At 44.1% G+C, this 27984-nt stretch overlaps 1 protein-coding gene across 1 annotated transcript; it reads right to left on the reverse strand.

Annotated features, from left to right (window-relative positions):
- Positions 1–4969: 4969 nt before the first annotated feature.
- PLP2 (proteolipid protein 2) lies at positions 4970–27942 on the reverse strand. Its single transcript, XM_069985867.1, has 5 exons — positions 27513–27942; positions 9650–9805; positions 6753–6848; positions 6392–6482; positions 4970–5294 (listed from the first exon to the last, which is right to left on the reverse strand). Exons 1-5 carry the CDS (start codon positions 27606–27608, stop codon positions 5275–5277), a joined length of 459 nt encoding a protein of 152 aa, XP_069841968.1. The 5' UTR covers positions 27609–27942; the 3' UTR covers positions 4970–5274.
- Between the last annotated feature and the right edge of the window lie 42 nt (positions 27943–27984).

Genomic DNA, 27984 nt, shown 5'->3' on the forward strand with positions numbered 1-27984 from the left:
TTTTGTGTTGTGTGATGTGTGGCTGACATCTAGCGCTGGGCTGGAAGGGGGACGGCTGGGTAGTTGTGGTTTCCCTATGGTTGGCCCCATCACAATATTGATCCCTAATGATGCAATCTGTTGTGAAATTATGTTGTAACTGTTTAGTTTCCCTGCAGCACCCCCGCAGGTAAAGTAATGCATTACATATTCAAATCCAAAGGTTGTAGGTGTAATACAGTACAGGTCCTCGAGAGAGGGAGACACTCTTTGTAGCCACGCTCCCACTCTGGCCGAGAGATAGAACTAAAGATTTTTGTCCTTAGTTTGGGTGTGGGGTTTTGTGGCTCAGTTCCATTGAAGTGAATGGAGCTGAATTGTAACACAACATACAACCTGAGGACAGGGGTGGCGCAGTTTTTTTAATTTTTTTTAGAAAGTGGCTATTCTCATCCTGTATAATCCCTTTAAATCGCAGATCAGCTGTTTAGTACAGCTGCTGTGGCTGGTGAATAGAGATGAGCGAACCGGATGAGGTTCGGATTTGTATGAACCTGAACTCTCGGCGCCTGATTCCCACTGTCTGCCGACTCCGTGGAGAGGGTGGATACAACCTTGAGGACCGCCATAGGCTGTGTCCCAGTTTTCCAGGCGGTCTTCAGACTGTATCCACCTGCTGCACGGAGCGGGAAGACAGCGGGAATCAGAAGCCGATAGTTCAGGTTCATACGAATCCGAACCTCGGCCGGTTCGCTCATCTCTAGTGGTGAACAGGAAACGATCAGTGCTTGATTACCAGTCCTGAGGATAGACCATATCTCGTTTTTGCCCAGAAATGGCTGGACTGTCTGATGCAGTCTCTCCAGCTGTTACAAAATTACAAACCCCATCATGCCTGGATAGCCAAAGCTTTAGCTCTGCCTGTCCAGGCATGATGGGAGTTGTACTTTTGCAGCAGCTGGAGGGCCGCAGGCTCCTCTTTCACACTATAGAATCACTGTGGCAATGAACTCTGAGGTGTCGAAGTTTTGCCGTGTCATATACTGTCAGACTATTGTGTTTACACAGTGACGCCGCTATGTTTCCGAGCGGAATATGGCCGCCTTTTATTAGCGCCGGCTGCCTGTTGGTACAAATTGTTTCCATGACTCACTCACACTTTACAGACAATCCCATTATTTCATGAATCTTTGATACGCGCCGCATTGTCATCCGCTCTATTATCCGTCTCTTAATGTTATCAAGGTCATAGACCATTATTATTGATCGCATCTTCTCCCTCCCGTTCACCAGCTCTGTAGATGGATATCCGTCAGTATCGCTGTTGTTACTCCTCGTATATTGAAATTTAAAGGGATCCTGTCATGTTGAAATTGTTGCTAAATCTGCAAGTATTATGTTATAGAGCAGGAGGAGCTGCTCAGCTCTTCCTGCTCTATAACATGATGCTTGCAGATGGGGCTGTTTTTAAGTATTACAGGTTCCCTTAAAGGGGTTGTCCGGCGATAAAAAATTATTCACAGAATAACACACATTACAAAGTTATACAACTTTGTAATGTATGTTATGTCTGTGAATGGCCCCCTTCCCCGTGTCCCACCACCCCCACCCGTGTACCCGGAAGTGTGGTGCGCTATACATACCTGTCACGTGCCGACCACGGTCTCCGATCGTCAGCAGTGACGTCTTCTTCGGGAGGCCAGCGGATCTTCCCGAGTGCCGGCCGCCCTCTGCAGCGTCATCCGAAGCTCAGCCGCGATTGGCTGAGCATAACTGTGCTCAGCCAATCGCGGCTGAGCAGCTGATGACGTGGCCGCGTCATCAGCCGCTCAGCCGCGATTAGCTGAGCACAGTTATGCTCAGCCAATCGCGGCGTCATCAGCTGCTCAGCCGCGATTGGCTGAGCACAGTTATGCTCAGCCAATCGCGGCTGAGCTTCGGATGACGCTGCAGAGGGTGGCCGGCACTCGGGAAGATCCGCCAAGCTCCCGAAGAAGACGTCACTGCTGAGGATCGGAGACCGTGGACGACACGAGATGCGGTGAGTATAATGCACCACACTTCCGGGTCTAGCGTGGGTGGGGGGAAACACGGGGAAGGGGGCCATTCACAGACATAACATACATTACAAAGTTGTATAACTTTGTAATGTGTGTTATTCTGTGAATAATTTTTTATCGCCGGACAACCCCTTTAAGGGTACAAACACACACAGCAGATACGCAGCAGATTTGATACTGGGTTCAGTTATTTAGATCTAATCTGCTGCGTATCGCAGCAGTAAATACGCAGCGTATAAGCCGTGTGTGTTTGTACCCTTAGGGTAGCTTCACGCATACTGGATCCGCAGCGGATCCTGGTAGTGTGAAGTTGAATGGGTCGCATACCCGCAGCAGAATTTTTATTCCGCTGCCAGTATGTGACCTGGCCCCTTTAACCCTCCGCAGCGCACAACAGCACTGATTGGCTGATGGGGAGCCGGGAGCCTCACACACAGCCGCGGCGCCGAGGATGTAATGTATGCTCCGGGCTGCAGCTGTGGGGGTTAAAGGGAACCATTCACACTAAAATTGGCCATAAAGCTAAAGGGGTTATCCAGCGCTACAAAAACATGGCCACTTTCCCCCTACTGTTGTCTCCAGATTGGGTGGGGTTTTGAAACTCAGTTCTATTGAAGTAAATGAAGCTTAATTGCAAACTGCAGCTGACCTGGAGTCAACAGTAGGAGGAGAAGTGGCCATGTTTTTGTAGCGCTGGATAACATGCTGGTACATCAGCCAGCACCCTTCCTTAACATCCCCCTGTACCCTCCGTCCCATGTACATACAGCCCGCAAAGTTAGTTTAATAGTCTCCCGCCCTCTATGTAAATTACCATGCAAGTAGTCACGGTGGGTGGGCGGGTGGCTGGTCAAGTAGTCACGGTGGGAGGGTGGCTGGTCAAGTAGTCATGGTGGGCGGGGGCTTCTTTAAGTAGTCACTGGGTCCTGGGCCGGCTCCGGCGCTGTAATCACGACCCTCTGGGTGTGTTGGAAAGCGGCGCCTGGTGACGTCACCCGGGGAGGGCGAAAATTCCAGTGCGGATTAGATATGTAACCCCATAGATCTTCACACTACCCGGTTCTGCTGCAGATTTAGTACGTGTGAAGCTACCCTAAGGGCCCTATTACACCAACAGATTATCTGACAGATTTTTTTTAAGCCAAAGCCAGGAATGGATTTGAAAAGAGGAGAAATCTCAGTCTTTCCTTTACCTGTTCTCTGTTTATAGTCCATTCCTGGCTTTGGCTCAAAAAGATCTGTCAGTTAATCTGTGTAATAGGGCCCTAAGAGTATGGATGAATTACTGTACAGTATAGTGCCCTGCGGTGTATACTGGGATCCCAGTAACAAACTGATCTATACTATGTACAGGCAAATATATGTGTAATGTTATACAGGCTGTCGGTGGTACTGCAGCTCAGTTCTTTCAAACAGCCCATGTGGGAGAAGAAAGCGACAATGTATCTCTAATCTTAAAGGGTTACCCAGGATTAAGAAGGGAAAGGGGAAAAAAAGCGCCACACCCGTCCTCAGGTTGTGTGTGCTATTACAACTTTGCTTCATTTGTGTCAATGGAAATGGACTGCAATACCACACACATACTGAAAGCCAGAGTGGCGCTATTTCTGGAAAAAAAACAAGTGCTTTTTAATACTGAATAATCCCTTTCATGCTGCCAGAACCACAAGTCGTTGGGACGGTCCATGGCAGCTTCTCCCAACTCCACTAGTCTTGATTCAATAGATCTCTCCTTGTGACCAAACAGCAATTTGGTTTGGGGAGAAACCGCCCAATGACTTTCTGTCAGTCAGCATGAACGTGATGGCTCCCTTTAAGGAGACTCAAGACTGATTATCACTGGCAAACAGCAGCATATATCTCACTTTCTAGAAGAGCGCCACTCTTTTTCCATAGGCTGTGCCTGGTATTGCAGCTCAGTGATACTACACAGGTCACACAAGTTAATGGTGATATCACAAGCAGGATCTTACGTAAATGTCATGAACGTGCCCTTTGAACAATGTAAAAGACGTCTTTATGCAATTTTACAACCTTCTGCCCACAGGTCAGGTGTTACGGGAGCAGCATGTACTCACGGGAGGGATGAGCCAGTCTGATATCTTGACACGGCCGCCGTGCCATTCACTTTAAGGCTACATAGGAGGCGAGGGGATTTGCATAGGGTTGCTATAGCAGCAGAATAGCTCCGTGGTTCAGCAGCCTTCAGGCTATCAGGACAATAATAGATCCAGCTCTCGAGTCCCGTCAGCCGTAATCCTGTTACCAGTCATGTAAACATGTTTATCACAGCAACCTGCCACCATATGTGCTCTGTAGTGTATATACTTACCCAGTGATCCGGAATCTGCTAATCCGGCATCTGATGCATGTTCCTATACAAATATATATATTCAGGAGCATAGAGCGCAGTTTGGTAGTCGATGTCTCAGCTCCCAGACCTGCCTTCAGCATTAGCAAAATATAGCTGCTTTCCTCCAGGAACAGCGCCGCTCTAGTCCTCAGTTTGTGCGTGGTATTGCAGCTCAGGTTACTTGTTCTGACCCACAATTGATGGTATGAACTTCATAGAGACATCTCAGGAGTTTTACTACAGGGAGGGGGTCTTCCACTGGCTGAGACCCCCAGTAATTGCTAAAAGAAAGGGGCAGAACCTTTTACCTGAGGGGTGGACAGTTTTATACAGAGACATTCTATATATCTATATGCAGGAGGCTCTGCTTTCTAGGGACAAACTGGCTGATAATCTTACAGGACGGGTCTTTTGTATCCATGTTGCTCTGTCTGAATTCAGGATGAACCATCAGGACTATTTTTATAGACATAGTGCCACTCCATGGCTGTGCCAGGTATTGCAGCTCAGCCCCCTGACTCACATGCATGGCCTGTTTCGTCTATTGATGTCTCCACACTGAACACATTGACAGACAAAAGTTATAGATACATTTATTGTTGTACTGTGACAAACATTTAAAAAAAAAGCTTAATTTTACATGTAAAACAATTCCCCTCTAGTGGATACATGACGATTAAGAAAGTAGCACACGCATATCGCCCGTCCATCTACTGGTATAGTGCACCTGTATATACATGTGCCCAGTTATCCACTGTGGTGCGGTGTTCCCAATGCCGCCAGAGTCCTTATCGCTAGCGGCGGCCGCAGTGGGGGGAGGGGTCAATGGCATGGTGCTGGCTTGTAGCTTGTGCAGGACATGGTGATCCCTCCTGCTTGATGTTAGATGTTATCGGGAGACTCTGAGAAAAGAAATGGGTCATCAGATCTAGAAGGAGCAGCCTATCGGATCAGATCTAGAAGGAGCAGCCTATCGGATCAGATGTAGAAGGAGCATACTTTAAGTTAAAGGAGATGTCCAACTTTGTGACCTATAGGCCAGATGTACAGGGACTGTGTGTATTAAGCAATTCAATGGGCTTCATTTATTAAATTATAATACAACTCACTATAGCACTTCCATGCCTGCGTATGTAAATGCTACCTGTACAATGTCATCCGCACTGTGGTGTTACACGGAGACACTTACTTCCTGCATTACTGACTGAGCTGCCGCAAATCCCTCAATTATTTTTTAAAATTTATGTATGGCAGCAGTTTCATGCTGCTGTAATATGGATGTATTTCTGTGTATTCTGCGTAAGTCCCAGTCTGACGCCTGTCAGTACATGTCATGAAACCTGCATAAGGCCGGGACTTGTAACCGTAATACACTATAACAGGTTACTGTTATCATTTCTTAAAGGGGTTATCCAGGATAAAAACAGCACCACACTTGTTGTTAGGTTGTGTGTGGTATTACAGCTCAGTTCAGTCAGTGAATAGAGCTGAACTGTAATACCACACACAACCTAAGGACATGGGTGGCGCTGTTTTTTTTATGTACAATTTATCTTCTCAGTTGATAGGGAAAAATTGCAACAAGTCCTCAAAGAATCTGCATCCTAAATGGATGTGCTGTGTCCTGAAAAAAAAATCTGCAGTACGGGTCAATTTCTTGGTGGAAAATTTTCTGTACAATATTGTGCACAGAAGATATACGCTGCAAGTCTGCATTTATTCTAATAGGCTGCAGATTGGCAAGTGGCAGAGGCATCGTCTCATTCCTGTTATGTGCAGCACATTTCTCTATACTTTCCATGTTTATACTGTAGGTTGCCAATGTGAACACGCCCCCGTAAAGCCGCTACTGACATGTTGGCCCCAAGTAATAAGCAGCTGAGATAGTTGCCAGTAGGTGTATAAATAAATGGGGGAACTGGTGATCAGGTATAGAAGGAATATATGAGAAATCATATATAATAGTAGATGAGGGTCCTGGACTGGGGGGGTCACTCACCGGTTGCAGCTTGTGTGTGTGTCTTCCTTAATGTAGGAAATGTGGTAAAAGCGTCATAAGCAAACAGGATCCCAGCCAGAAGCCCAAAGACCTGCAAGCAAAGGGAGAAGTCAGTGTGAAGACAACAATCATAGAGGTAAACCACACTGGGCCTTTGGAGTGACCTTTAATACCCATAGGACTCAGGGCCATAGTGCTCCAATCAACAACTGATAGCCCTGCAGTCCCCAACACAAACATTGGTGGCAGCAGAGAGGCTTGTCTCGCCTTTTACTGATGTTACTCAATGGAAGTGAATATATATAGAAGAAAGCCCTATGTCATTGTCCCAGCTGATATTAGACCAGGTCCAGTTACTCACAGATCCAGCAATACCAGCTCCATCACCGCCACGGATTAGACACACTATGGACAGAATTATGAAAAGACCACCTCCCACGGCAGCACGTATAAAGTCCTATAAAAAGAAAGACCATAGTTTAGCAGATACAACAGGGATTATGGGTAATAATAGTCGTTAACTACATTATTATCAAGGCTGGATTATAGGGAGGGCAAAAGAGGCCTCCCCCAGGGCCTCCACAAACCTCTGATAGTCCTGTTACATTAGGGCTAAAAGAACCAGAAAGCCCAGCATGAATTAAACTCATCGTCCCAGACATAGGTACATCAGGGAGTTCATACTGACATCCACATCTCATAATCATCTCTTCAGTTACAGATGTGGATGGTGAATTGGAGAGAACAGAGATATAATGTCATAATGAACACATACTGTAAATCTGATGGTGTGAATGATCACCTTGCAGTTACCTACAACTGGACACTAGGTGGCACAACAGTCCTATGCATGAAATAACAGAACTGGAGCTGTAACACTGTGTAGTGTATTGAGGGTCTCTATGACGGATCAGGTACACCACTATGGCTTCTGCTAGGCACAGAGCCAAGGCTGCCGCAGGTGAGTACAGGCCTCATTGCCCGCCTCCTGCAGCTGAGCCACGGGTATCTTTGCCACCTAGGTTACTGAAAAGAAATCTGCACGCCACCTGTATAAGACCCAGAGCGACAATTACCTATCATTACAGCAACCCCCACTGCGCACCGTCACTTTCTCAGTAAACTAGAATGATACTGGATACTGAGAGAGAGTGAGAATGCATGGTGGGGGTTGTAGTTACATTATAGGGTAGGGCAGAATTAACAAGGGTTTTGTCCCATCACTGATGTGGTTTTATGTCCTGTTCACATCTACATAATAGTTTCTGGTGCTCTGCGCCATTATAGGCCGGACACTCACGGACCCCACTGACTTTAATGGGGTGCATCAGGTGTTCGGCATGTTGTCCATCACTTTACCTCGGCTGCACATTGCATTATTTTGACAAAATCAGTAATGGAAACCCAGCCTGACACTATTAGGGAATTCTCACAGTCCCAGTATCAGCCAGAGTTAGGAGCTTCTCTGGGCTTTGTGCATCCATGCATTACACAGAGAGCTTATCGATTGCAATAGGAACTGTGTAATGCTCTATTTCCCCTGTGATTTCCCTGCAGGGGAAATGACCATTTGCTGCCGGGTTTCCTTACTATTCACCACTGGACAGGAATACAGGAGCGGAGTCGCTTTCATCAGCCATTGGCTGCCCGTTACATGGAGATACGTGCCACCTACTGCACAGGATTTATTTGACAAGTTTAAAATGAGCGATCAGCGGACAAGTGAGAATTATGCTGCGTTTACACAAGTGATTATCGTTCAAATTTTCACGATTACATTCACGATTACATTTGAGTGATAATCGGCTCGTGTAAACACAGCGAACGATCAAGCGAGGAGCGAGAAATCGTTCATTTTGGTCTTTCAACATGTTCTCAAATCGTCGTTCGCTGAAAGTTCGCAGATCGCTTTGTCCTAAGTCTTTCACCGATTCATCCTATGTGTGAGATGGGCTTAAGCGATCTTAAAACGATCTCAATAATGATTTTTTCAAAGATATATCGTTCCGTCTTATGCTGCATTTACACGAAACGATAATTGGCCAGATCGTACGAATAACGATGTCTGAATAACTTTTTTTTTTCATAACGATTAACGCTTAGACGGTACGATATATCGTACGGAAAATTCGTTTTGCGATCGCTTAAGCCTATCTCACACATTGGTTAAATCAGTGAACGACTGTTCACACGGAACGATCTGCGAATTTTTTGCAAACAATCAACGACGATTTGAGAACATGTTTAAAGATCAAAATGAACGATTTCTCGCTCGTTGTTTGATTGGTCGCTGCGTCTACACGTACGATTATCGTTCGAATTTGATCGTTACTGTGCGAATTTGCACGATAATCGTTCCGCGTAAACGCAGGATAAACGCTGATCGTTATAAAAACACATTGTTACTTTGAAATCGTTAATCGTTCGATTATCGCGTAAACGGACCATAAGCTTATTTATCAGTCGTTCACTGGCTCTCTTACACTGGCTGATACCTGCCCGATTTGTCAGATAATAATCCCATGTAATACAGACGGAGTTTATATTTTTTCCATCTGTATTATACATGTAAGTGGCTGCACGCAGCTATTAGACTGTCCGTGGATTTGCAGCCATTATAATCTGTGACCTACCCTTAGGGCCTGTTCTCACAACCAGATTTTTTGTGCAACTTTTAAAACCAAAAACAGATCTTCTACAGAGGACATGTATAAAGCAAAGTATAAAACCCTCCCCTGGTGCTGGCTTCAAAATCTGCATCAAAGAACCTGAAAATGGAAGGCCAGCCTTAGAACTACAAAGCCCCAGTGTTGTCTACGTGGTAATGGTTGTGTGTGTATATATATATATATATATATATATATATATATACAGCCTTAGGGGGTCAAGGTTCCTTCCGTCTCTACAGACATTGTCTATACTTGATGCAAGTTATCAGGTTATGTATCTATGCAACAGATTATTCTTATCACAAGCACGAGACATCAGAGAGAAAGATAGATCTAAAGCATGTGATACCAATGGTTTTTTCAGTGCAATTCAGAACTAGCCAAAAAACACTTCTAGTAGTCCCTTTCATCATCGACCGGGAATCACCCTAATGGGGTGTAATAAGTGGTTAGAGCAGCTGTAAACACAGCCCTGTCCATCCTCCGTCCCTGGGGCCCGCTGGCAGGACAGCATCCAGCTGGTAACTATCTGTTGTGTATGTGGCATACTATAGCGTAACCCAAGCCTGCTGAATGGATCAATACTTACAGTCCAGCCCCAATGTATGAAGGCGATCTGCTGATCATAGCGGAATGCGAATAAGAAGAAAAAGATGATGGCAAATATGAGTTCTGTGATGGCAACGCCAAGGTATCCCGGGGTGTTTGAGGCCGCATAACAGATCAGGACAATAAGACAAATGCCCTGCAGAGACAAAGAAATACACAGAATTATAGCATGTACCTAGTGTTGGCACACCTAACAACGTCTATGTATTCTCTCCTGTATGGCCCATGTAACACCTCTATAAATATACTATACTGCATACAGTGAGCTATAGGCTGTCCCCACCACTATACAAGCCAGAGTAAGTATGATGAAAGAAAAAAAATAAAATACATACTGTGTGAACTGCGGCACATAAATTTATTGGAAACAATGGGGGCCCAGTATGCCTTTCCGGACATGCTGGGAACTCTAAAGAAAAAGTCAATGGCCAACCATGTAGCATCCATTAAAGGGAACTCCGGCAAAAAAAATATATTTTAAATTGACTGGTGTCAGAAAGTTATACAGATTTGTAAATTAGTTCAATTTAAAAATCTCAAGTACTTATCAGCTACTGTATGTCCTGCAGGAAGTGGTGGATTCTTTCCAGTCTGACACAGTGCTCTCTGCTGCCACCTCTGTCTATGTCAGGAACTGTCCAGAGCAGCAGAAAATCCCCATAGAACGCCTTTCCTGCTCTGGACACTTCCTGACATGGCCATAGGCGGCAACAGAGAGCACTGTGTCAGACTGGAAAGAATACACCACTTTCTGCAGGACACCCAGTAGCTGATAAGTACTGGAAGACTCTTTTTTTTTTTTTTTTTTTTAAATAGAACTAATTTACAAGTTTATATATCCTCCTTGACACCAGTTGATTTGAAAACAATTTTGTTTCTATTCGAGTACCCCTTTCAGAGATAAGTCACAAGTAAATTCCATAAAATGATGATGCGAAACCTCTATTACAGGGTTGTAAAACTCAGGCCCTCCAGCTGTTGCAAAACTACAACTGCCATCATGCCTGGACAGCCAAAGCTAACGCTTTGGCTGTCCAGGCATGATGGGAGTTGTAGTTTTGCAACAGCTGGAGGGCCTGAGTTTGACACCTGTGCTCTATGGAATCTACCAGTGATATGTTGTTATGGAATTACTGAGAGGATTTTAGTTATCTGGTGTTACGGCCTTTATTACTTTATGGGTACAAACCCACACACCGTATACGCAGCAGATACGCAGCAGATTTGATGCTGTGTTCAGTTATTTAGATCTAATCTGCTGCGTATACGGTGTGTGGGTTTGTACCCTATGTCAGTATTATGGCAACACTCTATCGTAGTATTGTGGCGACACTAAAAAAAAAAAAAAAAAAAGAAACAGTCAAGAACCTGTAATAATTCACAAGACTGACACAAACGTTTCTGCCCACCGCACTTAAGGGTCCATTTACACAGTAAGATTATCTGACAGATTATCTGCCAAAGATTTGAAGCCAAAGCCAGAAACAGACTATAAACAGAGATCAGATCATAAAGGAAAGCCTGAGATTTTTCCTCTTTTTAAATCCATTCCTGGCTTTGGCTACAAATCTTTGGCAGATAGTCTTGCTGTGTAAATGGACCCTAAGTGCATGGCTACTGAGTACTTGGCTAGAGGAAGACTCCCAGATGACAAGTGGGGTCTCATCTACATACAGCGTGGGACTTTATACAAGTAAGTTTGCTGGTTATACTGGGCAGGGACACAGGATACATGGATATGTTTTGGAAGTGTGCTGGGTGATGTAGCAGCACGTTTTCTTAGCGTAATAGGCGTTTTTTGAGTGATTGGTTCCCTTTAAATCAAATGTTGCAGTTTCCGTTCTCATCACTAGGCCTAAAACTAAGCTGAGACTTCCTGTTCTGTCTGTGATGATAAGGAGGAGTCTGCTGTAAAGCAATCTGTACAACATTAAAGTCACACGTGACACCAGTAGAAAGACAATGGGAAAAGCTCACAGCTCAGTCTCCACCTCCCTGTGAAATTACATTTACAAAGATCACAGAGCATGCCCAGACACCTTTCCCATTCACAACAATTAGACAGTTCCTATCTATTATCATCTTTGTCAATGGGGCAGTTAATAATGGAATGGGCGCTTAGTTCAAGAGCCCGATCTCTTGACCAAAGTGGAAAGTAGTTACAATGAGCGTCTCATCCTGTCCTACATTACACAGGCAGCCTATTAATTTCAATGGGTACTGTGTAATGCTTAGTTTTCCCTGTGGTTGCGCTGCTGAGAAATTGAACGGTGATTTGCATTGTGCACAACATACAGAGCAAAAACCCAAGTCCATTCACTGTATAATTGTGTCTTGTAGCTCTCTGTGGGCAGGCTACATGATCCATGGTAGACTGGGCTATCATCGTTGGTGGCCAGATGATGGGCAGGTGGCAGCTGTCTGCTAATTCCACGTCATGTAAGGAACCTGAGATCTGCAAACACCCAACAATATGGAGGGACATGGGCTGCCCACCGACCACTGTAAGGAGAAGCTCCACTACACTATGGTATATGGGTGTACGGAAACCATTATATGTAGACGCTGCTGCTCCCGTACATGATGCCAGACCTTCAGCCGACGCTCAGTCCTCTGGGTTATGTGATAAAGCTTCATTCTTCACATAAAGGCCTCACACTACAATGAGGAATTATTATCCTTCTTGCAGGAATTCATGCGGCCTCCTACATACAGTCTGGAGTTCATTCTGGGTAGCGGCTTAGTGTTCAGTCTATAGGCTTTCTATATCCTCCATAGGACTCACAGGGTGGTCTAGTAAACCGTTATATCAATAATTTAACTTTGTCTCACAGTATCAATACACAGAGCAATGCAAAACAGATCATACATAATATGGTGATCAATACACAATAATAAGGCATACCATAGTAATATACATAATATAAGGCTAAATACACAATAATAAGGCTTAGGGCTGGGCGATATTGGCCTAAATCAATATCGCGGTTTATCGCATATGTAGCTGCGGTAACGATAATTGGACGATAACTATGACACGCCCCTTTGTAAGCCACACCCCTTTTACAAGCCACACCCACTTGGCAATACCAATCTATCTATCTCCTATGTATCTATTTATCTATCTCCTGCCTATCTATCTATCTCCAATCTATCTCCTGCTTATCTAGTTATCTATCTCCAATCTATCTATCTATCTATCTATCTCTCTCTCTATATATATATCTCTCTATCTATCTATCTCCTTGATTGATCAATAGATAATAGATAGATAGGAAGGAGATAGACAGACGGATAGATAGGAGATAGATAGGAGATAGATAGGAGATAGATAGGAGATAGATAGGAGATAGATAGGAGATAGATAGGAGATAGATAGGAGATAGATAGGAGATAGATAGGAGATAGATAGGAGATAGATAGGAGATAGATAGGAGATAGATAGGAGATAGATAGGAGATAGATAGGAGATAGATAGGAGATAGATAGGAGATAGATAGGAGATAGATAGGAGATAGATAGGAGATAGATAGGAGATAGATAGGAGATAGATAGGAGATAGATAGGAGATAGATAGGAGATAGATAGGAGATAGATAGGAGATAGATAGGAGATAGATAGGAGATAGATAGGAGATAGATAGGAGATAGATAGGAGATAGATAGGAGATAGATAGGAGATAGATAGGAGATAGATAGGAGATAGATAGGAGATAGATAGGAGATAGATAGGAGATAGATAGGAGATAGATAGGAGATAGATAGGAGATAGATAGGAGATAGATAGGAGATAGATAGGAGATAGATAGGAGATAGATAGGAGATAGATAGGAGATAGATAGGAGATAGATAGGAGATAGATAGGAGATAGATAGGAGATAGATAGGAGATAGATAGGAGATAGATAGGAGATAGATAGGAGATAGATAGGAGATAGATAGGAGATAGATAGGAGATAGATAGGAGATAGATAGGAGATAGATAGGAGATAGATAGGAGATAGATAGGAGATAGATAGGAGATAGATAGGAGATAGATAGGAGATAGATAGGAGATAGATAGGAGATAGATAGGAGATAGATAGGAGATAGATAGGAGATAGATAGGAGATAGATAGGAGATAGATAGGAGATAGATAGGAGATAGATAGGAGATAGATAGGAGATAGATAGGAGATAGATAGGAGATAGATAGGAGATAGATAGGAGATAGATAGGAGATAGATAGGAGATAGATAGGAGATAGATAGGAGATAGATAGGAGATAGATAGGAGATAGATAGGAGATAGATAGGAGATAGATAGGAGATAGATAGGAGATAGATAGGAGATAGATAGGAGATACATAGGAGATACATAGGAGATAGATAGGAGATAGATAGGAGATACATAGGAGATACATAGGAGATACATAGGAGATAGATAGGAGATAGATAGGAGATACATAGGAGATAGATAGGAGATAGATAGGAGATAGATAGGAGATAGATAGGAGATAGATAGGAGATAGATAGGAGATAGATAGGAGATAGATAGGAGATAGATAGGAGATAGATAGGAGATAGATAGGAGATAGATAGGAGATAGATAGGAGATAGATAGGAGATAGATAGGAGATAGATAGGAGATAGATAGGAGATAGATAGGAGATAGATAGGAGATACATAGGAGATAGATAGGAGATACATAGGAGATACATAGGAGATACATAGGAGATACATAGGAGATACATAGGAGATACATAGGAGATACATAGGAGATAGATAGGAGATAGATAGGAGATAGATAGGAGATAGATAGGAGATAGATAGGAGATAGATAGGAGATAGATAGGAGATAGATAGGAGATAGATAGGAGATAGATAGGAGATAGATAGGAGATAGATAGGAGATAGATAGGAGATAGATAGGAGATAGATAGGAGATAGATAGGAGATAGATAGGAGATAGATAGGAGATAGATAGGAGATAGATAGGAGATAGATAGGAGATAGATAGGAGATAGATAGGAGATAGATAGGAGATAGATAGGAGATAGATAGGAGATAGATAGGAGATAGATAGGAGATAGATAGGAGATAGATAGGAGATAGATAGGAGATAGATAGGAGATAGATAGGAGATAGATAGGAGATAGATAGGAGATAGATAGGAGATAGATAGGAGATAGATAGGAGATAGATAGGAGATAGATAGGAGATAGATAGGAGATAGATAGGAGATAGATAGGAGATAGATAGGAGATAGATAGGAGATAGATAGGAGATAGATAGGAGATAGATGGGAGATAGATGGGAGATAGATGGGAGATAGATGGGAGATAGATGGGAGATAGATGGGAGATAGATGGGAGATAGATAGATGGGAGATAGATAGATGGGAGATAGATAGATGGGAGATAGATAGGAGATAGATAGATAGATAGATAGATAGGAGATAGATAGATGGGAGATAGATAGGAGATAGATAGATGGGAGATAGATAGGAGATAGATAGATGGGAGATAGATAGGAGATAGATAGATGGGAGATAGATAGATAGATAGATAGATAGATAGATAGATGGGAGATAGATAGATAGATAGATAGATGGGAGATAGATAGATAGATAGATAGATAGATAGATAGATAGATAGATAGATAGGAGATAGATAGATAGATAGATAGGAGATAGATAGATAGATAGATAGATAGGAGATAGATAGATAGATAGATGGGAGATAGATAGATAGATAGATAGATAGATAGATAGATAGGAGATAGATAGATGGGAGATAGATAGGAGATAGATAGATGGGAGATAGATAGGAGATAGATAGATGGGAGATAGATAGGAGATAGATAGATGGGAGATAGATAGATAGATAGATAGATAGATAGATAGATAGATAGATAGATGGGAGATAGATAGATAGATAGATAGATGGGAGATAGATAGATAGATAGATAGATAGATAGATAGATAGGAGATAGATAGATAGATAGATAGATAGGAGATAGATAGATAGATAGATAGATAGGAGATAGATAGATAGATAGATGGGAGATAGATAGATAGATAGATAGATAGATAGATAGATAGATAGGAGATAGATGAGAGATAGATCTATCTATCTCTTCTATCCCTAGAAGAGATGCCAATTGCTTTGTAAATAAATCTACACCTTTTTACATTTGTGTCGAAAACAGCGACGTTTCTGACCACAATCGTGGTCTTCTCTCAAGCCAAATGTTATTTGGCTTGAGAAAAGACCACGGTTGTGGTCAGAAACGTTGCTCTTTTTCTCATGGGTTGCTGAACAGGTTGGAGGAAGTCTTGTGTGCTGTGTGTGCAGGGACGCACAGACAACACATAGGGGACTGGCCGTGATGCTCTGACAGGCCGGGCAGGTGGCGGGGGCGCTGGGACGTGCAGGTGGCGGCAGAGCCGTTTTAATACATTGGTGGGCCCAGTGCACAGCCCTCAAGAGTGGGCCCCCCCTTCCCTTTCGGCACATTGTATAATGTACTGAATTTGCCCCCACACTGTATCAAGAGCCCCAATACATACAGTAGTTACCTTATAACACTATTTCCACCATTCAGTGATTACATATTACATAAAAACTGCACTAAACAAAACAGAAAGATATCACCAATGATACCATTACATAATACCGCCACATCATGACCCCTAACACTACAATCCTATAACAGAGTGCAGTTACATCCAGTGACTCACCGGGGGCGTTTTCTCCAATCAGAGTCTGTCACCTTTTCTTTTTCTCTCCATCCAGCCTGGGCCACCTTGAAGTCTTCTCCTGGCTGTGAATCTTCTCTCCAGAATCTGCCAGACAAATATTTTAGGCTCCAACACATCCAGTAGTTAGGTCCCTTGTACCCCTATACAGTAGTTACACCCCTCTGTACTCCTACATAGTTACACCCCTCTGTGCCTCCATAGTTTTAAGGTGTCCCTGTAGTATATAGACCCTCATGTGCTCCTCCAGTTATATACAGCCCTCCTGTGCGCTCCCCCATTAGTATATAGCCCCCCTGTGCACTCTCCCCAGTAGTATATAGCCCCCCTGTGCTCTCCCACAATAGTATATAGCCCCCCTGTGCTCTCCCCCAATAGTATATAGTCCCCCTGTGCTCTCCAATAGTATATAGACCCCTATGCTCTCCCACAATAGTATATAGCCCCCCTGTGCTCTCCCCCAATAGTATATAGCCCCCCTGTGCTCCCCCCAATAGTATATAGCCCCCTGTGCTCTCCCCAATAGTATATAGCCCCCCTGTGCTCTCCATAATATATAGCCCCCCTGTGCTCTCCCCCATAGTATATAGACCCCTGTGCTCCTCAATATGATATAGCTCCCTGTGCTCACCAATAGTATATACCTCCCCTGTGCTCCCCAATAGTATATAGTCCCCTGTGCTCCCCAATAGTATATAGCTCCCCAGTGCTCCCCCATAGTATATAGCCCCTCTGTGCTCCCCAGTAGTATATAGCCCCCTGTGCTCCCCAGTAGTATATAGCCCCCTGTGCTCCCCAGTAGTATATAGCTCCCCTGTGCTCCCCAGTAGTATATAGCTCCCCTGTGCTCCCCAGTAGTATATAGCTCCCCTGTGCTCCCCCATAGTATATAGCTCCCCTGTGCTCCCCCATAGTATATAGCCCCATGTGCTCCCCCATAGTATATAGCCCCCCTGTGCTCCCCCACAGTATATAGCCCCCTGTGCTCCCCCATAGTATATAGATTCCCTGTGCTCCCCATAGTATATAGACCCCTGTGCTCCCCAGTAGTATATAGTCCCCTGTGCTCTCCCATAGTATATAGGTCCCCTGTGCTCCCCCATAGTATATAGCTCCCCTGTGCTCCCCCATAGTATATAGCCCCCTGTGCTCCCCCATAGTATATAGCTCCCCTGTGCTCCCCCATAGTATATAGCCCCCTAAGCTCCCCCATTGTATAAAGCTCCCTGTGCTCCCCAGTAGTATATAGCCCCCTGTGCTCCCCAGTAGTATATAGCTCCCCTTTGCTCCCCAGTAGTATATAGCTCCCCTTTGCTCCCCAGTAGTATATAGCTCCCCTGTGCTCCCCAGTAGTATATAGCTCCCCTGTGCTCCCCAGTAGTATATAGCCCCCTCTGCTCCCCCATAGTATATAGCTTCCCTGTGCTCCCCATAGTATATAGACCCCTGTGCTCCCCAGTAGTATATAGCCCCTTGTGCTCCCCCATAGTATATAGCTTCCCTGTGCTCACCATAGTATATAGACCCCTGTGCTCCCCAGTAGTATATAGACCCTTGTGCTCCCCCATAGTATATAGCTCCCCTGTGCTCCCCAGTAGTATATAGCTCCCCTGTGCTCCCCAATAGTATATAGCTCCCCTGTGCTCCCCCATAGTATATAGCTCCCTGTGCTCCCCCATAGTATATAGCCCCCTGTGCTCCCCCATAGTATATAGCCCCTTGTGCTCCCCCATAGTATATAGCTCCCCTGTGCTCCCCAGTAGTATATAGCTCCCCTGTGCTCCCCCATAGTATATAGCTTCCCTGTGCTCCCCATAGTATATAGACCCCTGTGCTCCCCAATAGTATATAGCCCCCTGTGCTCCCCCATAGTATATAGCTCCCTGTGCTCCCCAGTAGTATATAGCCCCCTGTGCTCCCCAGTAGTATATAGCCCCCTGTGCTCCCCCATAGTATATAGCCCCCTGTGCTCCCCCATAGTATATAGACCCCTGTGCCCCCCATAGTATATAGCTCCCTGTGCTCCCCCATAGTATATAGCCCCCTGTGCCCCCCCATAGTATATAGCCCCCTGTGCCCCCCCCCCCCCCGTAGTATATAGCTCCCCCTCCCATATAACATTGAAAAAAACAAACACTTTTACTCACCTGGGTCCACGCGTTCCTCTTCTCTTCCCTCCTGTGGCCGCACTTCCTGCGGTCACAAGAGGCTGCACTCCCCTCACCCTCGCGCCGACGCTCCAGTGACGTCGGGCGCTAGAGGGAGAGTGCGGCCTCTTGTGACCGCAGGAAGTGCGGCCACAAGAGTGAGTGACTGACAGGGAGGGAGCCAATGGCTCTCTCTCTGTCAGTGTCGCTGCTGCAGCGCTGAAGAGCCGCAGCAGCAGCGGGCGGGGGCAGCGGTGATCGCCGGGGGGGCCCTGCAGGGGGCGCCATGGAGGGGTAAGTAGATTACCCATCCATGGCGCTCCCCCCTGACAGGCTGGTGGCCGGAGCCCTGTGCGACCGCATTGGTCGCACATAGCAACGGCCGGCCTGCTCGGGGGGGCCCCTTTAACCAGTGGGCCCGGTGCACGTGCACCATGTGCCCTCTGGTTAAAGCGGCCCTGGGTGGCGGCTCCGCTGTGCTGTGCCGGGACGTGCAGGTGGCGGCTCCGCTGTGCTGTGCCGGGCTGCTGAGAGAGGCATGTGCTGCCCGCGGGAACTGGCTGAGACGAGCAGGGGCGGTGTACAGTGCCGGATGGGTGACACGGGGCGCGCTGACACGCCAGGAGGTTGGGGGATGCGGGGACGGGCGGGTGGCGGCTCCGTTGTGCTGTGCCGGGCGGGTGATGCGGGGCGCTCTGACACACAGTGGCAGTCTCCTATGTGTTGTCTGTGCGTCCCTGCATACACAGCACACAGACATCCTCCAACCTGTGCAGGGATCAGGGCTCAGACAGGGAGATGAAAGTGAAAATTACCGCAGATACCGTCCTGGCAAAGTTGAGGTCGGTTAACCGACGCCAGTGACGGTATCGGTATTTTCACGGTATACCGCCCAGCCCTAATAAGGCTCCATTTACACAGAAAGATTATCTGACAAAGATTTGAAGCCAAAGCCAGGAAAGGATTAGAAAAGAGGAGAAATCCAGTCTTTCCTTTATGACCTGTTCTCTGTTTATAGTCTGTTTCCGGCTTTGGCTTCAAATCTTTGGCAGATAATCTTTCTGTGTAAATGGGCCCTAAGGCATAGGAATATATATTTAACATAAGGTTAAATGCTCAATAATAAGGCATAGTAATATACATAATATGAGGTTAAATACACTATAAACAATGCATCATAATATACACAATTAACGCTAAATACACAATAATAATGCATAGTAATATATATAATATAAGGCTAAATACACAATAATAAGGCATAGTAATATATATAATATAAGGCTAAATACACAATAATAAGGCATAGTAATATATATAATATAAGGCTAAATACACAATAATAAGGCATAGTAATATATATAATATAAGGCTAAATACACAATAATAAGGCATAGTAATATATATATATATATATATATATATATATATATATATATATATATATAATATAAGGCTAAATACACAATAATAAGGCATAGTAATATACAGTATATATAATAATATAATATAAGGCTAAATGCACAATAATAAGGCATAGTAATATACAGTATATATAAAATAAGGCTAAATGCACAATAATAAGACATAGTAATATACTGTACATAATATAGGGCTAACAGTACAATAGAAAGTTATTATATGTAATAAAATGCTAAATGCACAATATAAAAAGCGCATACTCAGACATATAATAAAACACTAAGTGCACAATAATGTAAATAATAATTTGCTAACTACATAATAGAAAGTACAGAAATGCTAGATGCACAATAGAAAATTACTATATGTCATGAAATGCTAAATAATAAAGTGCAAATTCCTTTCTTTACTAGCCAAACTAAACTTCCACTCATTTTACTAAATAGGGGTTGGGGAAGCTGAGATATAGGGAGCTGTTTGATGGCGTTGCAGCTACTTCGGCTGTTACCTGTGCTGAGTAAATCACAAGTTTCTGTACAAGAAGAGCATCTCTCCTATGTGAGAACTGCATCAAACAGCTCCCCATATCTCAGCTTCCTGTGACCTTTAATAGGTGCTGGAAATGCCCAAGTGACTGACAGCTGTTTCCCCCTATACCTGCACGCTCAGCTCGCCAGGTGTGCAGGTGTTTTTAATGAGAAGAGGGGTCAAAGCCAGAGCCAGACACTTTGTCAGAGGGGGAACAAAGCGGGGAGGCAATGATATTCAGCAGTGTGCCCAATCCTTCTTTTCACCCATGATCCCTTTACACCATGCGTCTCAAACTTTTTGTTCTCAGGGGGACACAGAGGCCCCACGTATTATGCTTTAGATATTAGGCTTTACAATGGGGGGGGGGGGGTGTCATACTCGTAACCCTGCAGCTGTTGCAAAACTACAATTCCCATCATGCATGAACAATCAAAACTTTATTTAGCTGTGACCGTCCAGGCATGGTGGTAATTGTAGTTTTGCAACAGCTGGAGGGCCCCGAGTTTGACCCCCGCGCCCCCCCCCCCCCCCCCCCCCCCCACCCCCCCCCCCCCCCCCTGCAGAGGTTGTCCAGTCTTACGCAAGTAAACGTACTGTATAATAAAAAGCGATGCAACATCCGGATATACATCATATTGTACGTCACAAATCCTACATCAGTTTTAGGTTCACAGTACTACTATGGTACATGGTGTACAGAAAAGGGCGCCATCCATCTCACATAACCCCTGTGCTATGTGTGTAACATAGAAAAATAGCAAATTACCAGCGGAAAAAAATAAAATAAATTAGAAATCTCCCCCTACAGCGTGGTGAGCGGAAAGTTATAGTGGTGCACAGGTCTGTGCTGGGTGTGTCAGGAAGCCTGGATGTATATTACTCATTCCTTCCCTGCTAGAGGAGGCCAGCGCTGTGGATGGTAATCTCTGCCCACAAGCTTCTAACATATTCAGCGGCTGCTGGGGGACGCCACTGCATGCAGGAACCCATATTTATTCTGAAAAACGTCTACTGTCCAGCCTTAAAGGAATTTTTCAATGATGGAGATTGATCAGCCATCCACAGGATACATGTCTGATGGCTGGGCCTCACACTGATCACTACAGTGAGGGTCCTCATGGTATGTAAGTGGAGGCAGGGACACTCGGCCATTTACATTCCTACTCCCCACTGATGATCGTGGGGGTTCCAGTGTTGTCAACAAATGTTACTCTAATACAGTCATGTATAGGGGTACCATACAGCAAAACTACAGCTCTATAGTATGGGGGGACACAGGGATGCCGCCATGGACCTGAGGACCTATTAAAACATTAGCACCACTATAATTTTTAAAGCTGGTCAACTCCTTTATGGCTGCTGCAAATCATTTCTGTACACACATCCCACTACTGTTTGCTTTTCTGCAGCTAAATACCTATGAATGAGGAGCCCGGGGTTATAGAAACAACATCTTATATGCTGGATGCTAATTGTCCTCGAATAATTCACTTCCTAAGAACAAATCTGCGAGAGGAAGCTGGGATGTCACCATTCACACATTGCAGTAGGTGTGTGTGATTGATATTTACCAGCCCTATAATGCCGTCTCAATAGATGCACAGCACCGTATGGTGGGTATATAGTATACAGCACGGTATGGTGGGTATATAGTATACAGCACGGTATGGTGGGTATATAGTATACAGCACGGTATGGTGGTTATATAGTATACAGCACGGTATGGTGGTTATATAGTATACAGCACGGTATGGTGGGTATATAGTATACAGCACGGTATGGTGGGTATATAGTATACAGCACGGTATGGTGGGTATATAGTATACAGCACGGTATGGTGGGTATATAGTATACAGCACGGTATGGTGGGTATATAGTATACAGCACGGTATGGTGGTTATATAGTATACAGCACGGTATGGTGGTTATATAGTATACAGCACGGTATGGTGGGTATATAGTATACAGCACGGTATGGTGGGTATATAGTATACAGCACGGTATGGTGGGTATATAGTATACAGCACGGTATGGTGGTTATATAGTATACAGCACGGTATGGTGGTTATATAGTATACAGCACGGTATGGTGGGTATATAGTATACAGCACGGTATGGTGGGTATATAGTATACAGCACGGTATGGTGGGTATATAGTATACAGCACGGTATGGTGGGTATATAGTATACAGCACGGTATGGTGGTTATATAGTATACAGCACGGTATGGTGGTTATATAGTATACAGCACGGTATGGTGGGTATATAGTATACAGCACGGTATGGTGGGTATATAGTATACAGCACGGTATGGTGGGTATATAGTATACAGCACGGTATGGTGGTTATATAGTATACAGCACGGTATGGTGGTTATATAGTATACAGCACGGTATGGTGGGTATATAGTATACAGCACGGTATGGTGGGTATATAGTATACAGCACGGTATGGTGGGTATATACTATACAGCACGGTATGGTGGGTATATAGTATAAAGCACGGTATGGTGGTTATATAGTATACAGCACGGTATGGTGGGTATATAGTATACAGCACTGTATGGTGGTTATATAGTATACAGCACGGTATGGTGGGTATATAGTATACAGCACGGTATGGTGGTTATATAGTATACAGCACGGTATGGTGGGTATATAGTATACAGCACGGTATGGTGGGTATATAGTATACAGCACGGTATGGTGGTTATATAGTATACAGCACGGTATGGTGGTTATATAGTATACAGCACGGTATGGTGGGTATATAGTATACAGCACGGTATGGTGGGTATATAGTATACAGCACGGTATGGTGGTTATATAGTATACAGCACGGTATGGTGGTTATATAGTATACAGCACGGTATGGTGGGTATATAGTATACAGCACGGTATGATGGTTATATAGTATACAGCACGGTATGGTGGGTATATAGTATACAGCACTGTATGGTGGGTATATAGTATACAGCACGGTATGGTGGGTATATAGTATACAGCACGGTATGGTGGGTATATAGTATACAGCACGGTATGGTGGTTATATAGTATACAGCACTGTATGGTGGTTATATAGTATACTGCACGGTATGGTGGGTATATAGTATACAGCACGGTATGGTGGTTATTTAGTATACAGCACGGTATGGTGGGTATATAGTATACAGCACGGTATGGTGGGTATATAGTATACAGCACGGTATGGTGGTTATATAGTATACAGCACGGTATGGTGGTTATATAGTATACAGCACGGTATGGTGGGTATATAGTATACAGCACGGTATGGTGGTTATATAGTATACAGCACGGTATGGTGGTTATATAGTATACAGCACGGTATGGTGGTTATATAATATACAGCACGGTATGGTGGTTATATAATATACAGCACTGTATGGTGGTTAAACGGGCCCAGATTTTTCAGACACATTTTTGTCTCAGACAGACAGTGACCAATCACAGCTCAGCTTTTGTTTCTCAGCTTGGGCTGTGATTGGATTGTATCTGAGACAAAAATTTAGTAGATTGAGGCCCAGGTTGGTGTACAGTGTATATACTGCTGTATAGTGGTCACATGGTGTAGCATTATATGGTGCTTATATAATGTACAGTCTATACAGTTGTATTACAGTTATACAGTCATAGCATTATACAGTTGAGTATATAGTATAAAGCACAACATGGTGGGTATATAGTATAAAGTACAACATGGTGAGTATATAGTATAAAGCACAACATGGTGAGTATATAGTATAAAGCACAACATGGTGAGTATATAGTATAAAGCACAACATGGTGAGTATATAGTATAAAGCACAACATGGTGAGTATATAGTATAAAGCACAACATGGTGAGTATATAGTATAAAGCACAACATGGTGAGTATATACTATAAAGCACAACATGGTGAGTATATAGTATAAAGCACAACATGGTGAGTATATAGTATAAAGCACAACATGGTGGATATATAGTAAGCGTGATATGGTGGGTATATAGTATAAAGCACAACATGGTGAGTATATCGTAAGCGTGATATGGTGGGTAAATAGTATAAAGCATAACATGGTGAGTATATAGCATAAAGCACTGTATGGTGGTTATATGGTACATAAAGTATACTGATGGTGCTCATACACTTATAGCACTATATAGTATATGCTGTACAGTATAGTTCTCATACAATTATAGCCCCATAAGGAGTTCATAGTAGTATAGTATATATAGTATAAAGTACAATATGGTGGGTATATAGTATAAAGCATAACATATAGTGGGTATATAGTAATCACGATATGGTGGGTATATAGCATAAAGCACTGTATGGCGGTTATATGGTGTATAGCATATACTGATGGTGCTCATACACTTATAGCACTGTATAGTAGGTATATACTATACAGTATAGTTCTCATACAATTATAACCCCATATGGAGTTCATAGTAGTATAGCATATATAGTATAAAGCACATCATGTTGAGTATATAGTATAAAGTACAATATGGTGGGTATATAGTATAAAGCATAACATATAGTGGGTATATAGTAATCAAGATATGGTGGGTATATAGCATAAAGCACTGTATGGCGGTTATATGGTGTATAGCATATACTGATGGTGCTCATACACTTATAGCACTATATAGCAGGTATATGCTGTACAGTATAGTTCTCATACAATTATAGCCCCATATGGAGTTCATAGTAGTATAGTATATATAGTATAAGCACTGTATGGTGGTTATATGATGTATAGCACAGTCTATTTATTCCACTACAAAATAGGAGAGAAGCCCCAGGGGTCACGGGGGTCCCTGGGATGGAAAGCTCAGGCAGACTTGTGGCATGTACATGTGACTCTATATGGCTGCTAGGTAAGGATGACGCTCACTCTGACCTGTTGTAAGTGTGAATACACACGTGGCAGATCTGCTGCAGAACTCTTTGCTACCATCTCATTCATCTAAACAGGCCTTGCAGATATCCTGGTATTTGCCACCATAACACTATAGAAGATGAATGGAACTGAAACTTTCTGCACCAAATCTGCCTCACGTGAATATCTCCTAAAGCAGCACTCCTCTACCGGTAGCTCTCCAGCTGTTGCACAACTACAACTCCCAGCATGCACGGCCAGAGCTGTAGTAACAGTTGGAGAGCCACACATGCGGCTGGAAAATGGCTAAAATCTACCTGATTACCAACCTGGGCGGCACCGACCATCCTGTACGCTCCTCGTAGAGGGAGGATTATATCTATTTTCTACTGGAACACACTGTTTAGCCAGGCTCTCCTTATTTTGGGGTCTATAGACTATACAGTATATAGATATTTTGGGGTATAAAGACTATAGAGCAGGGGTAGGGAACATTGGCTCTCCAGCTGTTGAAAAACTACAACTCCCATCATGCCTGGACAGCCAAAGCTAAAGCTCTATACCAGGCATGATTGGAGTTGTAGTTTTGCAACAGCTGGAGAGCCAATGGTCCCTACCCCTGCTATAGAGTATATAGATATTTGGGGGTCTATAAACTATATAGTATATAGATATTTGGGATATATAGACTATGGGATATATTTTGAAGACTGTATAGTATATAGATAATTTGAGGTCCATAGACTGTATAGTATATAGATATATTGGGGTATATAGATATACTGGGTATATAGACGGTATAGTATATAGATATATTGGGGTATATAGATATACTGGGGTATATAGATGGTATAGTATATAGATATATTGGGGTATATAGTATATAGATAATTTGAGGTCCATAGACTGTATAGTATATAGATATATTGGGATATATAGAATATATAGAAGGTATAGTATATAGATATATTGGGATATATAGACGGTATAGTATATAGATATATTGGGATATATAGACGGTATAGTACATAGATATATTGGGGTATATAGACGGTATAGAATATAGATATACTGGGGTATATAGATATACTGGGGTATATAGATGGTATAGTATATAGATATACTGGGGTATATAGACGGTATAGTACATAGATATATTGGGGTATATAGATATACTGGGGTATATAGACGGTATAGTATATAGATATACTGGGGTATATAGATGGTATAGTATATAGATATACTGGGGTATATAGATATACTGGGGTATATAGACGGTATAGTATATAGATATACTGGGGTATATAGATGGTATAGTATATAGATATACTGGGGTATATAGATGGTATAGTATATAGATATACTGGGGTATATAGATGGTATAGTATATAGATATATAGATATATTGGGGATCTATAGCCCATGTGCACAGGCTGGTACTACTGATGCCAGGGGATAGTGGCAGAGCCCATGTGTACAGGCTGGCACTACTGATGCCAGGGGGATAGTGGCAGAGCCCATGTGTACAGGCTGGCACTACTGATGCCAGGGGGATAGTGGCAGAGCCCATGTGCACAGGCTGGCACTACTGATGCCAGGGGGATAGTGGCAGAGCCCATGTGCACAGGCTGGCACTACTGATGCCAGGGGGATAGTGGCAGAGCCCATGTGCACAGGCTGGCACTACTGATGCCAGGGGATAGTGGCAGAGCCCATGTGCACAGGCTGGCACTACTGATGCCAGGGGATAGTGGCAGAGCCCATGTGTACAGGCTGGCACTACTGATGCCAGGGGATAGTGGCAGAGCCCATGTGTACAGGCTGGCACTACTGATGCCAGGGGATAGTGGCAGAGCCCATGTGTACAGGCTGGCACTACTGATGCCAGGGGGATAGTGGCAGAGCCCATGTGTACAGGCTGGCACTACTGATGCCAGGGGGATAGTGGCAGAGCCCATGTGTACAGGCTGGCACTACTGATGCCAGGGCTCATTCACAGGCGGATCCAACAACACATGGGGGGGGAGTGGGGGGGAGAGCGGGCAAAAACAAAGAAATATGGCAGAGAGAGGAGAGCCGAGAGCGCCATGCCCCGGAGGGTGAGGGGGCACTGCCACTTACTATCTCCGCCGCTAGGATGGCTCCTTTCCGGGTCCGTATATAGGCTTGGACCAGGCTGGTACAGCTGGCACTCTGCTCGGGCGCGGAGTCCGACATGCTGGCACACGGGGCACTGATGGAGCTGGCCGGGCGCTGTGGGGAGCTGTCACTGGGCGGGATGCGGGGCACTCCCAGGGGCAGGCAGGGGTGTGTGCAGACGCCGCCACTGCCGTGTAAGGAGAGCGCAGGGCCGGGGCTCCTCACAGGAATGCCGCCTGCTGATGGGAGCTGTGAGCGCCGCTCCGTGCAACAGGTTCAGACAATGTAACTCAGCAATGGAGGACGGCGCCTCATGGGGATAGGAGGCAGGGCGCTCACTGGGGGCGCGGAAGGGGTTAATTATCAATGGCTGAGACAGGTATAAGGCACCGGCGCAGAAAGGGTTACCACAGTGCAAACAGCGACCAATCACAGCTCCGCTCTTAGCGCTAGT

The sequence above is a fragment of the Dendropsophus ebraccatus genome, chromosome 10 (genome assembly GCF_027789765.1).
Source record: "Dendropsophus ebraccatus isolate aDenEbr1 chromosome 10, aDenEbr1.pat, whole genome shotgun sequence".
Taxonomy (NCBI): Eukaryota; Metazoa; Chordata; class Amphibia; order Anura; family Hylidae; genus Dendropsophus; species Dendropsophus ebraccatus.